The sequence below is a fragment of the Tursiops truncatus genome (genome assembly GCF_011762595.2).
Source record: "Tursiops truncatus isolate mTurTru1 chromosome Y unlocalized genomic scaffold, mTurTru1.mat.Y SUPER_Y_unloc_1, whole genome shotgun sequence".
NCBI lineage: Eukaryota > Metazoa > Chordata > Mammalia > Artiodactyla > Delphinidae > Tursiops > Tursiops truncatus.
Window position 1 is genome coordinate 4,000,015 of NW_022983136.1, and position 17,375 is coordinate 4,017,389.

The 17,375-nt window shown below is 41.0% G+C and overlaps 1 protein-coding gene across 8 annotated transcripts in view; it reads left to right on the top strand.

Moving 5' to 3' along the window:
* Positions 1-335: 335 nt before the first annotated feature.
* Positions 336-17,375, top strand: part of LOC117310588 (gamma-taxilin-like) — a 61,005-nt gene continuing 43,965 nt past the window's right edge. For 2 of the 8 annotated variants that reach the window (XM_033850288.1, XM_073799771.1), the window contains exons 1-3: positions 8,093-8,195; positions 12,453-12,756; positions 14,428-14,519. In XM_033850288.1, the coding sequence (XP_033706179.1) occupies positions 8,097-8,195; positions 12,453-12,756; positions 14,428-14,519 (495 nt within the window). In that variant the 5' untranslated portion in view covers positions 8,093-8,096. Of the gene's footprint in view, positions 464-8,092; positions 8,196-12,452; positions 14,520-17,375 lie in introns of those variants that run through there. The other 6 variants (XM_033850289.1, XM_073799774.1, XM_033850291.1 and 3 more) reach the window with 6 other exon arrangements.

The window sequence follows — 17,375 nt, forward strand, 5'->3', positions numbered from 1 at the left end:
CAGCACAGTAAGTACTCCTCCCGTCTCAGAATGCCGCGGAGTTCCGCCCTAAACCCAATCTGGGCTTGCAAACTATGGCGGGACAGTTTGCTAGGACCTGCAGTTCTTTCCACACTCTTTATCCTCTTCTGCGCAGAGTCACTGGGGCATTCTGTTAGCCCTTTGGCCCTGAGACCGGGCTTGGCCTCCGATGCTCCCCTCCCCCACCTCACTCAATTCTCTGGAGGCAAACATCCAGCCGTCACGTGGAGAGGGCCGGATCGTCGACTGGCTGCTGAGGCTTGGAAGGTAGTAGATAGGCCTTGCGAGCTTCCGTTCTTTGGGTCAAAGGTGCCGGTTTAAGTGCTTCCGTCACTTCTTGGCGACGCAGGTAGGATAAAGAGCGCCGGGAAGAGGCGGCGGAGTGGGGGCTAAGGAGACGATTGAGGCCGGACGCAGCGGTCGACTGAGCAGCCAGAAGCAGGTCAGTCCTGGTTTCCACGGGGTGGCGAGGGTGGAGTGTGAGGGAGAGTATTACCTTTTACAGGTTTGCCTGTGCACTCTCTTCAGTTACTTTAGGTACGGGACAAACATTCTGCTTTCTTCAGACGGTGGCGATACTAGGGCGTTTGTGTGGCGAGGAGGTGGAATCGGAATAAATGGGGTGGAGGGGACCGCTGTGGGTTGGGGAGGGATGTGTGCGGCTTGGGTATTAGAAGAGGCGGGGAACGCAGTCCTGTCTGTGGGTGAAAGGGTGCGAGGCGGGGGTGCGCCATGTGTTGCAACGATGTACTGCGGGTGCTCCGGGGTCCTGTGAGCTTGATGTTCTCTCTCCCAGTTTCTGACGTCCTCGTGCTCCCTCCGTTCGGCGCCACCTTCGGTCGACTAGGGACAGGGATTTGCTCTTCTCAGCTTTCGGCGACTGCATGCGTCGCTCTGCATGGTGCGTTGGGGTTAGCGCCGGCAAGGCTGTTGCGTACTTAGATAATGGCGCGGGGGCCGGGGATGCGCTGCGTTTCTGTTTCCCAGTCCTCCTTTAGTCTCTGTTACCACGCAGATGGTGGCCGGCGGTGGCGGAACTGGTAGGGCTGCTTCTTAGCGTCACTGACAAGGCAACATTCGGGGCTTAGGATACAGAGGTGACGCCGAAGTACCTCTTTCCAACCTAATTGGGGAGCATCATCGTGCAATAACTTGTCTTTCTAACTCCTTTTAAAACAAACCAAAACAAAACTGAACACCTTTATCTTTCCTTTGGTTTGTGCTTTAGCGCCTCCCGTACTTTTGGTCTCTCAATCCGGTAGACATGCTGGAACGTTCCCCTTGTCTTACTTTACTTACATCAGGGGCATTTCATTGTTCCTCTGGTGACAGGAAAATCTAGATCTGCTTCAGACTGTAAAAATCCCACTTCTCCTGGGCTGAGTTTGTAGAATCAGGAAGTTTTCCACAATGACTGGGCTGCATACAGGTATATACGGTTTCCAGAGCCCTACCCTAGAGTTGAGAATTGCAGGGAAAGGGCTTGGTACAGTGGAAATCTTTTTTCTTTTTCCGTTCATTTAAACTTGTTGAAGCGTTCATTCCTGTTTGAACGTATGAAATAATATTTTTCTAACATGTTTCATGAACTTCAAAAATCTCAGTTTAGATTTGAGCAAAGTGTCAAGAATTAGCTTTTTTTGACCTGTTTCTGAGGTGAGGTATTTTCTTGTGCCTCTGTATGAAGGTGTCAGTACTTCACATCTTTCTTTCTTTTTTTTCCTTTCTCTCTCCTTGTATTCTGAAAGAAAGATCCAGTTCTTAAAGGATTGCGAAAAAAACTTGAGTGCATAGTACTGTAGAGATTCAAAATGATCACTTTCACTACTTTCTCCAAGGACAACTCTGATTTAAAAAAAAAAAACCAACAACAATGCAGTTTACGATATTCCAACAAAGAAGAGAAATCTTATTTTATAGACAAAAAGGAGAGGTTGTGGGAGGTTTGAATGAAAATCTGTTGCAGAAAAGTGAGAGTTCAGGATGTTGATAATTTCTCACTGGCTGAGTTGTTGAAGTAGTCGATTTCTTGGAGGAGATGCACTGTACATTTTTTTCCCTTTTGGCACCTTTTGGTAGTTGAGAATTTTTTCCTATTGATGATTCTTCTGTTGGGATCTGTAATTGATAATTTCTCCTATGTAGTTACTTTTACTATTGTTCTTTATTTCTTTGTATGGCTTTTGAGTTAATTTGTAATGTCCCTTTATTTTTGTCAGAAGGACTTCCTTTGTGGTGTTTTGTTTTGTTTTTTTTTTTTTCAGGGCAGGTCTACTAGTAAAGGATTCCCTCAGCTTTTGTGTATTTGGGAATGTTTTAATGTCTTCTTCATTTTGAAAGATAGTCTTTGAGTTTATCATACTTAAGAGTTTACTCATTACTTAACTCATTGGATGTGTAGACTAATGGTTTTCATCAAATGAGAGAAGTTTTTTTTCATTTCTTTGAATATTCTTCCAGCCTCCTTCTCTCCTCTTCTGTGACTTCCATTATGTATATGCTAGTGTCCCACAAGTCTCAAGTTCTGTTGATTTTTATTTATTCCTTCTCCTTTCTGTTTCTCAGATTGTATTTTCAATTGACTTAGATTCTAGTTTGCTGATTATTCTTCCTGCTAAATTCAGTTGTCATACTTTTCAGCCCTGAATTTTTCTTTGGTTCATTTAAAAAATAATTTCTACCTTTTTATTGATGGCTGATTCTTAATTTCTTTTATTCCTATGACTTGCCTACAGTTAATTTCTTCTTTGCATGACTTGTGATTTTTTTTGTTGGCAACTGAATGTTTTTAGTATTATAATGTGACTGTCAAACAAAAACAAATCCTGATTTAGATAACAAGAGACCTTATTCAGAGGCACTCCTGCAATACGGAGAACACTCTGATTTCAGAAATCTGAAAATGTCTTAAAATCAGAGAATGACTTTTATTGAGACAGGTAAACAGGTTAATAGAAACTTTTTAAGGGGAAATCGAGCAAACAAAGGAGAGTGAGCAGACAGCATAATTGGCATGGTTGATGGGAGATGATTGTCAGCTGATTCTTGGATCCTTGGGATGAGTTGTTACTAGGGGCACGCTCTGCATTTGAGTGCTTGATCATGGTGGGTAAGCCAGTATCCAGGGGTTTATGCGAAGAGAGAAGCTTGACTGAAGTCTGGTTAAGACAAGACAGTTAAGAAATGTGCAATTGTGAACCCTATACTCTGGGAATCAGACTCTCCCCACATCCCTAGGGTTTGTTGTTGTTGATTGTTATGGGTTGTAAATGTTTGCTTAGTAATTCTGTGGTAAGCTGTTCTATAAAGATTGTATTCTTTGTCCTGCGTGGTCTCTGAAGTCTTCTGTGGTAGCTTAGAGGTCAGCCAGGTAGCTTAGAGGTCAGCCAGGAATTTAAAAGAGATTTTCTTGAAATCCTGGAGCAACAAAAATAACAAAAACTAAACTCCACGTCTTTGCAAATTGATTTTGTTTAGGCCACTCCTTTAACGCTTAGGTAAGCCCAGGCTTAGCATGTACTTCCTTCTTGCACAGAGCCAGATACAAAAGTGTAGGGTCTTCTGCGGTCTTTTCTGGCATGTATGTTGCCCTGGACATGCATGTAGGCTTTGAGATTCCCTGGTATACCTGGGGCCAATCCAAAGCCCTTATCCTTCCATGTTTCTTCTTAACACCCTCCTTATTTTGGGGCTTTTTAGTCTGTCTGCCATTTGCCTTGTCATTTTGTCCTTAGCCCACGTAGCTGTGGCTGTTATTTCAACATTTCACACCAAGAAGCTGCACCAACTGTGAGAAAATTTTGAGGCTGGCAAAACAGGAGGATATTCTTGAGCTCCCTTTGGGGGTCTGCCATATAGATCAAAGCCCACTATCAGAACTTTTAAGAACAAGGTTTCTTATCCATCTGGCATCAGCAAGCCACACCAGATATGCTCGCTCCTTCCAGGGTGGGGATTAGGGGGTTGTAGGCAGGTAAAATAAAAAGTTACAATATTCCTTAAGTGAACTGCAGCAGCTTCTTTCCTAGTTAAGGATTCCTCTGGTTGTTGGTTTCAACTGTTTCCCAGAGTTTCCAAAAAGTTGATTTGGACAATTTTTGTCACCATAATCATTGCTTTCGTGTAGAAGTGGGAGGTTGCTATCTCACCATTTTCTTTCTTTAATTTTTTTCTTTAAATTTAGGTATAGTCAATGTACAATATTATGTAAGTTTCAGGTGTATAACATAGTGATTCACAATTTTTCAAGGTTATACTCCATTTACAATTACAAAATATTGGCCATATTCCCTGTGTTGCACAATATATTCTTTTTTTTTTTTTTTTTTTGCGGTACGCGGGCCTCTCACTGCTGTGGCCTCTCCCGTTGCGGAGCACAGGCTCCGGACGCACAGGCTCAGCAGCCATGGCTCACGGGCCCAGCCGCTCCACTGCATGTGGGATCTTCCTGGACGTTATTTTATACGTAGGTTATTTTATACAAAGTAGTAGGTACAAACTACTTTGTATAAAATAACCTACAAGAATACATTGTGGGAAGCCCCACAATGTATTCTTGTAGGTTATTTTATACAAAGTAGTTTGTACCTCTTAATCCTCTACCCCTATGTTGTTCCTCCCCTTTTCCCTCTCCCCAGTGATAATCACTAATTTGTTCTCTAGATCTGTGAGTCTGCTTCTTTTTTTGTTTTATTCACTAGTTTTATTTTTTAGATTCCACATGTAAGTGATAATCATCCAGTACTTGTGTTTCTGTCTGACTTATTTCACAAAGAATAATGTCCTCCAAGTTCATCCATGTTGTTGAAAAAGGCAAAATTTCATTTGTTTTTGTGTCTGAGTAGTATTCCTTTGTGCGTATGTGTGGCATGGGGGGCACATCTTTATCCATTTATCTCTTGATGGACACTTGGGTTGCTTTAGTATTTTGGTAATTGTAAATAATGCTATGAAGATTGTGGTGCATGTGTATTTTTTGTTTTTTTGTTTTTTTTTTGTTTTTTTTTTTTGCGGTACGCGGGCCTCTCACTGCTGCAGCCTCTCCCATTGCGGAGCACAGGCTCCGGACGCGCAGGCTCAGCGGCCATGGCTCACGGGCCCAGCCTCTCCGCGGCTTGTGGGATCTTCCCGGACCGGGGCACGAACCCGTGTCCCCTGCATCGGCAGGCGGACTCTCAACCACTGCGCCACCAGGGAAGCCCACATGTGTATTTTTGAATTAGTGTTTTCGTGTTTTCGGATATATACTCAGGAGTGGAACTGCTGGGTCATATGGTAGTTCTATTTTTAGTTTGTTGAGAAACCGCCATACAATTTTCTACAGTGACCGCACCAATTTACATTTTACCAACAGTGTAAGAGGGGGTTAATTTTCTCTACACCCTCACCAACATTTGCTATTTCTGTTCTTTTTGATGATAGCCATTCTGATAGGTATGAGGTGATAATCTCATTGTGGTTTTGATTTGCATTTCCCTGGCAATTAGTGACATTGAGGATCTTTTCATGTGCCTCTTGGCCATCTGTATGTCTTTGGGAAATGTCTATTTATGTCTTCTGGCCATCTTTTAACTGGATTGTTTGTTTTTTTTATGTTGAGTTGTATGAGCTGTTTATATATTTTGGATATTAACCAAAATGTCAGTCATATAATTTGCAAAACTTTTTTTGCCATCGGGTAGGTTGTCATTTTGCCTGTATTTTTTTCTAAGAATTTTATGGTTTCCAGCCTTACATTTAGGTCTTTAATCCATTTTGAATTTATTTTTGTATATGATGTTAGAAAATGTTCTAATTTCATTCTTTCACATGTAGCTATCCGGTTTTCCCAGCACCAGTCTTTTCTCCATTTTATATTCTTGCCCCCTTTGTCACAGATTAATACGTTATCAATTTTAGTGATATTCCTCTCCAGGTATGAGCTTACCTTTATAAAGTAGTGGTATCTGGATAAATAATGCCTCTTATTTAAAAATTAAAACTTGTTTAAATGACATAGTTCCTAGAGAGTGATTTTCATTTATAATTAATACATGATTAATTGATAGGGCATATGACAGACCTTACTTCATAGTCAGTTGTTGTTTATGTAAAATAAGATTTATACTAATGTCCCAAATAAACTTTATTGCCTCCTTTTCCTTCCCTCCTTCCAATTCCTTTTTCTTTGCTGTTAATGTGATTATGAGTCACTTTCAGATAATATAATGAATGTAGTGGTATTTGACATACCTAACGTGTTAAACAAATTTAATATATTATTGAGTATCAGCTATGTTTAACTTTTTCCATTTGTGCAGTTTTCAGAAGAGAACAAGTATTAGATAAGCTTTAAGTTCCATTCACACCTAGGGATTCTATTTTTATAATTCAGTCCACTTCCTAGTTAAATTTATTTATTTTAATGAATTTCTGTAAGTTCTTTGACTTGATGGAAAAGATTCACCAAACGACCTATGCTGTCTCCCTGTGCTACTGAGCAAGTTTTATTAATATTTGTTGTTTTGGGCTTCCCTGGTGGCGCAGTTGTTGAAAGTCTGCCTGCCGCAGGGGACACGAGTTTGTGCCCCGGTCCGGGAAGATCCCACATGCTGCGGAGTGGCTAGGCCCGTGAGCCATGGCCGCTGAGCCTGTGCGTCCGGAGCTCCGCAACGGGAGAGGCCGCAACAGTGAGAGGCCCGCGTACTGCAAACAAACAAACAAATATTTGTTGTTTTGAGTGTTGATTTGAATCCCATGTAATATTTCCAAAGTATCTCCCAGATGCCCCTCACTCTCCCCAGTGTTTGCCCTTTAATCTGCCATAACTAATATTTACTTGCTAAGATGATACTTTATTTCCTGCTCCTATAGTGCAGAGCAGTTTGGTGGGGTATATAGTTCGTAGAAGTTATGCCAGTAATTTAAAAGATAATTTCTTCTTTAAGAATTGAAGTGTGGACCATGTTAATGTGACAATGTATGTGTGGTAGATAAAATAATGCCCCCCCCCCAAATATGCTCATGTCCTAATCTCTGAAACCTGTGAATATGTTTATCCTATCTGATTAAGTATGATCTTGCGATGAAGAGACTGTCCTGGATTATCTTGGTGGATTCAGTGTAATCACAAAGTTTCTTATAATAGAAAAACAGAAGGGTCAGAATCAGAAGAGATGTAATGATGGAAACAGAGATTAGAGACAGAGATCTGAAGATGTTATGCTTCAGACCCTGAAGATGGAGAAGGGGATGATAAGCTAATGCAGGCAGGTGGTCTCTAAACTTGGAAAAGGCATGGGAGTAATTCTTCAACCTCCAGAGGTAACACAGCCCTGCTGATCCATTTTGGACTTGTGACCTCTAGAACTGTAAGATAATAAATGTGAATTTTTAATCCATTTTTAGGTTTGTGATAATTTGTTATAACAGTAGTAGGAAACTTCACAAATTATTATGAAAGTCCTGTTGTGGGCCAGCAATTTATAGCCTTATCTAAACTTAAACTCTGTAAGATATTATCATTAAAACGAATAATGTCAGTTGGTTTATCTTGACAGACATTTTCTGAAAAATGTCTGGCAGATACCCAAATTTGAATATGTAATCATAGCAGCAAGAAACTCTGAAGGGTCAGAGATTTTAATTTACTTGCAAATTCATAATTTTCCCATAACTTATGGATACTGGGAGAAATCTGGAGACAAAGGATACTTTTTTACAGTAGTATTTACTAGTGTCCACTTTTGCACCTGATTCCCGAGCTTTTGTTCCTACAGGGTTATATGAAGAGAACTAGATATTTGCATTACAAAAAAGAACTCCTAAGTTTAGGGATATTAAATCTTTTATAATGGGCAGTGTGGTAGGCAGAATAGTGGCTGCTCAAAGCTGTTTGTGTCTTAAACAGGGACCTGTGAATTATCTTATTGGTTAAAAGGATTTGCATAGATTAGGACTTTGTGGCATTACCCTGGATTATCATGGTATACACAATGAAATCTTAAGTATACTTAGAAAAGAAAGAGGAAGATAAACGTCAGATCCAGAGAGATGGCATTTTGCATGACTTGCCTTGCCTTTTACTAGCTTTGAATATGGAGGAAAGGATCATGATCCACGGAATACAGTCAGCCCCTAGAAGTCAGCAAAGGCAAAGCTCTTTTCTCTCAGGGAGCCTCCAGAAGGAATGTAAGGTAAATAAATGAGTGGTATTTTATTACAACAGCAATTGGAAACATATTGGCAATAAGCAAACCTGCCCATTGCAGATGAGGTAGACATCATTTCTATTTTTTTTCTAAGGCTCTTTGCTGTATGAGCATCCTTGAAAAGATAGTTTGAAACAAAGACAGTCACTACCTCTGTTCACAAGAGAAGCAGAAACACTGTCATGGCTTCTATTGAGTTTTTCCTTGAGTATGCAGGTTCATTGGCCACACTGTTAAATTTGGTCAAAATAGGCTAGGACCAGATCTGTTCAGTTTATCTTATAGAATACTAGGAACAGGACTCCAAGCCTAAGGAAGAGCCCAAAACTTAGGATTGACTTCAGAGTCCCAGACCTAAACAAATGAACAAGTTCCATACATAATCAGAGTCTACCATCTGGCTTCCTTAAGGCTATGTGTTGACCTTCCCACTTAGCCTGATTCACCGATTCAGTTGCAGCAGGATATATTCATGAATGGCCCATAAGAAAAAAGTCTAGGGCAATTTTGCCATAACTGATAACTGTGGCCAGACAGTTCGAGACGCACTTGAATGCAGTCCACTGATCGTTTCAGCTGAAGTTGTGGAGAGATATCATACTACCTTTCATTAATGAATGGCTCCCGTTGAGAGGATAACTACCTGCAGTGTGACCCTAAGCCAGAGGTCAGTTGCCCCTCTGGTGAGTTTCTCCAAGGAACCAAAAGTGGCCTCATTTTGGAGAGCACTTTGCAGTTGTCCAAAGGCTGCATGACTACTGACTATGTTTTCTGAAACAGTTGATGATCTGTTATGCCCTCCCCTTAATGTGGGAAACAGTGTTTTCTAGAGAGATGCAAGTTAATTCCTGGCTTCCATGTGAGAAAGGGCATACTTGGTACCTCTGGCAAGAAAGGGTTGATTCTGATTGATTATGTAAGTCCTCAAATGGGACTTAACATTAGTATTTCCAAGTGGGCACAGATTTAAAGTGCTTTACATCATGTCTCCCTAGCCAGTTACTAACCTTAGCGTTTCCAGGTGAAAAACTGAATCACATCCTTCTTTTTAAAAGGCCTGCCAAAGGCCACACAGTCCTACCGTCTGGCTCTGATACCAGCTGGATGGCATTTGTCTACCCCTGGAATGACTTATCTATGGTTAGAGAAATGACGGTGTGGGAGACATTCAGTGATGACACTTAAGTGTTTTGCATAGGAAATGCAGTAGCTGGGACATTCCTGCTATTTCTATTTGAATGGCAGTCAAATTGTCACCTGAGCTCTCTGGCTGGAAGGCAGATTCAACACCCTTAAATTCAAGAGGCTTGCAGCAATTTGGGAGAGCCACACTAGGACACCTATTTTTATGATGAAGACTCCAGAGACAGTTTTTAAACATGTGGGAAGATTAATGTTGTTAGGTTTGTTAACAAAGGCTGTATTTCCAGTAGCTATAATTTCAACTTTTGTCCAATCAGTCATCACCTACTCATGACAGTCCTTTGGCTCACAAAGGCCAGGTACTAGAGGAGTGAGGGGATTTTTGTAAGCCTTGCAGAGATCCATTATGCCCCATTTCTTTGACCTGCAAAGGTCACCATAGGGAGGCTCCATAGGCAGTGTATTTAGGAAGGGGTAATTATCCACTGGGTACACTGATCTAGAACCATTTCAGTCTCACAAGAGAATCCAGGTAGTAGAAACCAAGTTTGAATCCTCTAGGTGCCAGTTTGGACTAGAGCATGCCACTTGGGCTGACATGGTTATGCTATTGGCAGAAAGAAAAAATCAGTAGCCTAAGAATGGCTAAGTTTCTTTGAATCTCCTTGACATTCAATGCTGAGTTTTTAAAATGGGTTTGTATAACCCAGCACCCAATTTGTCCTGATCCTTAGCAAGGAAGAGACTGAGAGGGGGTTGTCCCTCTCTGGGACCAGCTCATTCAGTGACCCAACTTGCCTTTCCACAGTTTGTAGAAAAGGTGAAGGTGAGGGGGTTAATATCAGGATTCTTTTCTGAGTCAGTTTTTCAAAAGCAGACCTAATGCTCAATAATTCCAGATGCCTATGGATGACAGGGAGTGTGGATGGGAATGGTGGAGGTACATTGACTACTTTTACTTTTGTGGTAGAATGTGTACCATTTTCAGACTGCATATTATCCAGAAAGCTGACCACATGGCAGATCAGTTCAAAGGCTACAATGATGTGGCCAGAGTCAGCTGATTGGTGTGGACCATCAATCCCATGACCTGAAATGGTGGTCAACTATGGGGCATCCAGGATGAATAGACCTGAATAGGTTTAAAGGTTGGATGCACTCAGACTTCCAGAATGAGGAGAATCAATGCTCTGTGTGTCATGGCCTTCCCAATCTGGAGACAACTGGGTCACCTTTCAGCATGCGTCACAAGGTAGCCACTGCAAAAAAAAAAAAGACTCTTTTACTTGGTGCCCTTTCTGTGAGGGTAGACACACAGCCATAATCAGTGCAAAGAGTGTAGTGCAGATAGCAATCATACCCATCTTGATCGTACCCAATGATCAAGGCAGTGCAGGCTTGATCAGTAGCTTGACTTCACTCAGCATACGTGTCTGTGTGAATAAACCATATGATTCCCGTAGTAGCCATGATTTATTTCTCCAGTTTGTGGTACTTTTATCCACCAGTCTGTGTGTTCCCAGTGAATTTAAGGTTCCTGCCTCATCGTGGAAGAAATCTGGAGATGAGACAGCGAGGTTAAGAAGTAAAGTGAGGATTTATTTAAGCAAGAATATGCTCTCAGAGGGAGAGCAGGCAGATAGGTGGGGAGCTGCTGCCCTGGGTTCCATTGGCAAGCCAGTTATGAGGGGCATACAAATGAAAGGTTGGCATACTTATTGGGGAAGCAGGAGTTTGGAGGTCATATTCCCCTACAGAACCAGATGGAACAGTGAGTGACTTGGATACCTGTTTCCAAAGAGCCATAAATGTTTGAGTCCTTCTAGTCTCCACAGCGCCCCAGCATACTAAAATGGGTTCCATTTGGGGGTGGGGAGAATTTGGTCACAATCCTAGCCACCTTTCTGCGTAAGGTGGCTAAAGTCAGGGTACACACAGAGTACCCAGGGAGAAATCAGTGGATGTGAAGACAGATTAGTTTCACATCAGTAAGCAAGACATGTTTTCTCTTTTACTTTTCATCAGCTTAGAATACTTAGTCAGGGTGTTTACAACTTTACCTTAGCCTTTAATTCTGCTGGAAGGCCAGACTGAAGGCCAGGCAGAGATAATAAGATTAGTCTAATGTGGGAGCTTTCATATGCCTATGTCATCTCCTTTCTCAGTCTCTCTCTACTCAGATATTTATGTTTATTGCTTTTTCCAAGTTTTTGCCCCATACCCCAGGCTGCTGAAGTCAGTACTTTCATACTTGTATCTAAAGCTATCCTGGAAGCTGCCCTAGTCCTGAAACAGCTCTTCCAAGGACGAAACAAAGGCAAACTCCTGTACAGATTTCTTAGGGAGCTACCCGAAAGAATGAATGAGACCCAGTCCTTTGAAAATAATGTTTGTATTGTTCCCTTTGGCACCAGTAGCCTTCACTGAGAGTGTGGGCTGCTCTCCTTATGGTCTTTGTTGACCTAGGGTATGCATGATGGTAGACAAGAAGTTTAAAATCCTATCGTGCTCTCCTAATTTTTTTTTATTCACTAAGCTGTAAATTGGGGCTGTAAATTTGAATTATCTTTTGCAAGCTTTTAGCAGATTCTAGAGTTTTGCAGAGGTTGATTCTGATAGATGCTGCCAGCATATTATTTGTCAGAGGGACATAAACTTGGATTTTTTCCCTGTTCCACTATTACAGTAGTCTCTTCCCCTCCCTTTTCCTCCTTTGATTCTAAGAAGCACTGCTGTTTTATGAACCAGTATGAAAGGGAAAAAATTAAACTAATAGTGACATGCCTGTTGATTGTACCACGTACAAAAAGTGAAAACTACATTTAAGCATGAGCAAAGTGGGGAATTCTCTGGTGGTCCAGTGGTTAGTACTCCACGCTTCTGCTGCAGGGGGCCCCGGTTTGATCCCTAGTCAGGGAACTAAGATCCCACAAGCTGTGTGGCCAGGACAAAAGGAAAGGAAAACAGGTTGATTTCACTGTTAAAAAAATGAGCAGAATGGGGTGAACACTGAGCTTTTATATACTGCATTGTTTTCCTCCCTTGATTACATTTGATTTAATTCCTTTCTCCATATTTTTTTCTGCTCTTTTTCTGTAGCTTGTGATTGGCACAGTTGAAGAATCTAGAATTTACAGACTAGGAGTAAACGCAGATATGTTGCATAACTCTCAATCAAATGATATTCCTCAACGTCGTGACTCAAATTACAGTAGCCCAACTAACAAGCATTCACTGGAAGAGGATGAAAGCAGTAACTTTATAACACACAGCAGGGATTTGCTGAGTCCAGTGTACTGCACACAAGAGTCAAGAGAGGAACCTTCAGGGCCAGAAGCTGGAGCAGATCCCTCTGATGGTCAGCAAGATTCAGAATGCCGCAGAAACAAAGGAAATATCTTAGGTAATAATCTCTGCTTAGGGTCTGGACATTTGCACATGCTGCTTGTTTAACTTATATTTTCTGCAGCACAGGTAATTATTGAGCATGACCATTTTTGAGGTAGATGTTTAGCTAATACACATCTAGTTTCTTTGGTCAGGTCAGTATGCCTGTCTCCTGCAATTATGTGCAGGAGGCGCAAGTAGCAGAGTGGAAAGCTTAGTTATGGGTACCTTGCTTCTTTCTCTCTCATTAAGACTTGTTTTCCAGAAAGAGTTTGTGGCCAGTTTGGCAGAAGTAGTATTTGATTTGCTTGGCTGTTTGATCATTTAAAGTAGTCTGACTAATAATTACTATGAAAACTGTTATAATTGCCTAGCTTTTTAAAGAATATTCACTAAAATTTGGAAATGATATTTTTTTGCAGTTTAGAAAGTAGCTTAATAAGATTGCTTCTAGGATATGTTTTATCCCTCTGCTTAGTTAGTTTGACAGTTCAGACTAAGAATGTGATATGTTAAATTTTATGAATGAAACCTGAAACCCTATTTCACCTTATTGGTTACCCCTCAATTTTTCATTCCTATTGTACCTAATATTTACCTTGTTTGGTTTCAGTGATTTGTGCATAGGATTGTAACTTGAAATTCTCTTTCTTAATCTACTTTCTGCTACATTCTAAAGACTTTAAAATTTATATGAATATGAGAAGTGTTTATAATTCCTTCCGTACAAGACTAATACCTTCAGAGTCATTAACCCCACCGCTATGCATAAAATGTAGCTTCAGGTTAAAATCATTTAAATAGCTTAAAATGGTTAGAGTTTAAAATCTTCATATACTGAAGTGCACATTACTGTTATGTCTAAATATTCAATCATTATATTTCCTCTTTTTTATTTCATCTTGACCTGAAGGTAAAAAATTTTCAGTACTAAAATTTTATGTGGATAGGAAAGTATTCTTTTTGAAAGTGGCCTGTTCCTCCTCTCTCCCACCCTTATAGCAGCATGTAAAGTATATCAAATATAAGTTTGATATCAAATCAAAGTTTTCTTCAGCTTTTTAGATGAAATAGTCTACATACAAGAGTGAACATTTTAGGAAATAAAAAGTTTTCTACCACCAAGGTAAGCAATAGAACGTTATTTCTTACTTTAAAGCCCATTTGCCTTCACCTGTCTTGATCACCTGCTTCTCCCTGCCAAATCTATTAAATTACTCATTTAAAACTCTTTAGGGCTTCCCTGGTGGCGCAGTGGTTGAGAATCCGCCTGCCGATGCAGGGGACACGGGTTCGTGCCCCGGTCCGGGAAGATCCTACATGCCGCGGAGCGGCTGGGCCCGTGAGCCATGGCCGCTGAGCCTGTGCGTCCGGAGCCTGTGCTCCGCAACGGGAGAGGCCACAACAGTGAGAGGCCCGCGTACCACAAAAAAAAAAAAACTCCCAAAAAACCAAAACTCTTTAAAGTGTTGTTCTCACTGTTCAAATGCTAAATAGCTAACGGGTAGCAGTGTTGGTAAGTGAAGAAATTTGGATGATGGTGAGGCTAATAAACTGATTTGAAAATAGCTTCTTTAATTTAGTAGGTGAATCTCTATGTTTAATTATAGCCTTAAATTGTAAACATTAGTTTTATGTTGAATTTAAGTCATCCTTCTGCTACCTTTTTTCTTTTATAAATCATTAGGAAAAGAAGTAGTATTATTGATGCAAGCCTTAAACACTCTTTCAACTCCAGAGGAGAAGCTGGCAGCACTGTGTAAGAAATATGCTGATCTCGTGAGTATTAAGGGAGTGAGACCTGTATATAGTAGGGCAAAATATGTGTAACTTCTTAATAAACTTTAAAAATATAATTTTGATATAGTTTCACACGTAAAATTATATTTTATTACAAAATTGAAGGGAAGAATTAAATTTCTTGGCACTGTTGTTGATAGTATGGCTTAGTTTTATGATACGCTATATAGTATATTACAGTGCTTTCTGAGATGTATCCTGAGAGTCAGTCAGCCTTAGTGTTTCCAGATCAGCATTTTAGATGCCTCCCAGTTGGGAGGGAGTGGTTTCTGTATTCAAGTTCAGGAATTCTATACATGAAAGGAATGTTAGAAATAAAAGTGTTAACCATTTTGATTGAAATTTTGAGTTACCTGGAAAACAGTACTGTTTCTCAGGAAGTATTTACTGAGCATCTACTATATGCTAGGCATTGTTCCTTTTTCCATCTTCCAAAGAAATTGACTCATGGAAGAGTTTGTTCTAACCTATGTTATTTCAAGTAGCACTCTTCTAGGATTATGGAAGCATTGTCAACATGGAAACCTTGCTAGCTTTTTAAAAGCAAAGAATGGAAAAGGCATAGAATCTTTTGAAGAACAGACGTGGGAAATTTTTAGAATAGTTGGTTCTAATTTAAATGCCAAAATTCTTGATTTTGTGAAGAACTTGTGTGAATTATCACTGATAAACTTTGTGCATTTTCATCTATTATTAAAAAACTATCCTGTATCATAAATTTTACTATATTTTGTCAGTAACGGTTCTAAGAACAAAGCTGGAACAACTTTAGTTACTGTTTCTTCAAGTGGTACATGCATGTCTCATTTAGGAGCCTGGCATCTTCTGATATTTTGAGAAGTAGGAACCCCCCGAGTATCAATGAAAATGACCTAGAGCCATCTGAATGCAAAGATGGCAGCAGTCAGTGTTGATGCATTGCTGGCCTCAGAAAAGAATGCTTGCATTGGATATCAAAGTCTCTAATAGTATAGTCACATGATGGAAATCAAGTAAGAATTGGCAGAAAAGGAAAAAAGGGGAGAAAAGAAAAAGGAGAAAGGAGTGAAATTTGGGTAGGAAAAGCAGCAGAATAGGTTAGTTTGACTTACTGAAGTGACAGCAGCAGCCAGCCATGAAAGGATTAGGGAAGAAAGAGAAATCAACTAGCATAGTGGGCTAACTCAGTCCTTCTCAGACTCATACATATCACCTAGAGATCTTGTCAAATTGCAGATTCTGAGTCAGTAGATATAAAAGACACTTTACAGTAGATTTTAAGTGGAGATGGGGAAGATGGTTAAGATAGACTTGCATTTTAACAAGTTTCCAGTTGATGGCCAGAGCTGCTGGTCCAGGGACTAGACTTTGAGAAACAGGAATCAAGTTATTTATTTATTTAGATATGTTTTTGAAGGAGGAGGATATGGCAAGTACGAGTTACTGCATTTGTTTGCAAAAGTGATACATTGGAGACTTGACTGAGGAGTAGCCTCTTTTTGATGTGGTTTTATCCTTGTGGAGATCAGTAGTTCTGGTGAATAATACAAAATAGGTGTATTTTGGTTTAAAAAATATGTTCAAAAACTGTTTCTTGAAAAACTCATTTTCTAAACAGTTGGATCACCTTGGGAGTATAACATCACTGTCAAATCAAGGTGGGTTGGAGAAGTTGAGTCACAGACCTCACCCTCAGGGTAGCAACCCACAATTAAAAGAGAACAAAAAAACCTGGAGCAAAGGGTCTGAACCCCACATCAGGCACCCCAACATTTTTAAGTCCTGCACCTGAAAGAAGCCCCCAAAACATCTGGCTTTGAAAAACAACAGGGGAATCGCACCCGTGTGACCCCGAGGGCTGTAGTTGACTGAGAAATGCTTCTTAAAGGGAAGCTGCACAGACTTACTCTCCCCGGGGCCCAGTGCAGATGCAGCTGTTTGAAAAGCATGCAGACTTTATGTGAAAGAGATTGATTTGCTAATCTCAGAGCATGGGCCTGAGAAGAAGGGGCTGGTTGAGATACTCTCCAAGGATGGAGGTGCAGGCGCCATTTCTGTACTCTCACTCTAAAGCCAATGGGTGCCTTATTTTTCCCTCTAGACATTTTTCTTCTAGGGAGGGTGCCATTTCTGCACTTTCACTAAATCTTGTTAAATGTTGCTAAAGCCAGTGGGAGACGTTTTCATGCTCCCTCTGCTCCACTCCAGTACCTCCTGGAGAGGAGCTTTTATACATGTTTGGTTCTCTGATTTTGCAGCTGCAGCTCAGGGGATGCCCTGTGATCACCTGGCCCTGCAGGCCAGCAGTCTTGGGTTCCTGGGTACCTCAGGACTATAACAATTGGAGAGACAGTTCTTGGCAACCTGCCACTTGCAAGGCACTGCACAGACAACAGACTTAAACCCAGCCTTAGTCTTTCTGAGAAAGAGGACTGTTTGCTTGTCCAGGAGCTTTAGCTTGAGGGGAAGGCTTCTAGTGTGGCACACTTCTAAAGGCCTGTGGAGTTGCTGTCAGGGAACAGAGGCTGGAGGACAGGATCTTTGCACTCTCCCTCTGCTTTGCTTCAGGTTGCTGCTATCTTCCATAACGCACCTTATCTGGTGCCCCAGTTGTTGTGTCTGCTGCCAGGGGACACCTCTACATTGCTTGGTTCTGGGGGCCAGTGATGGTCAGTGGGTACCAGAAGACCGTATCCAGTGGAGGAAAGTTCTTAAACAGCTACCATCCCAGAGCACAGCAGGAGGCAATGGAACAGGGAGCTAGGGCTTTCTGTGAAAGAGGCTGATGAGCTTATTTTCATGGCTATGGACTGAGGGGCAGGCTTCTAAATTAAACACACATCAAAGGGCTAACTG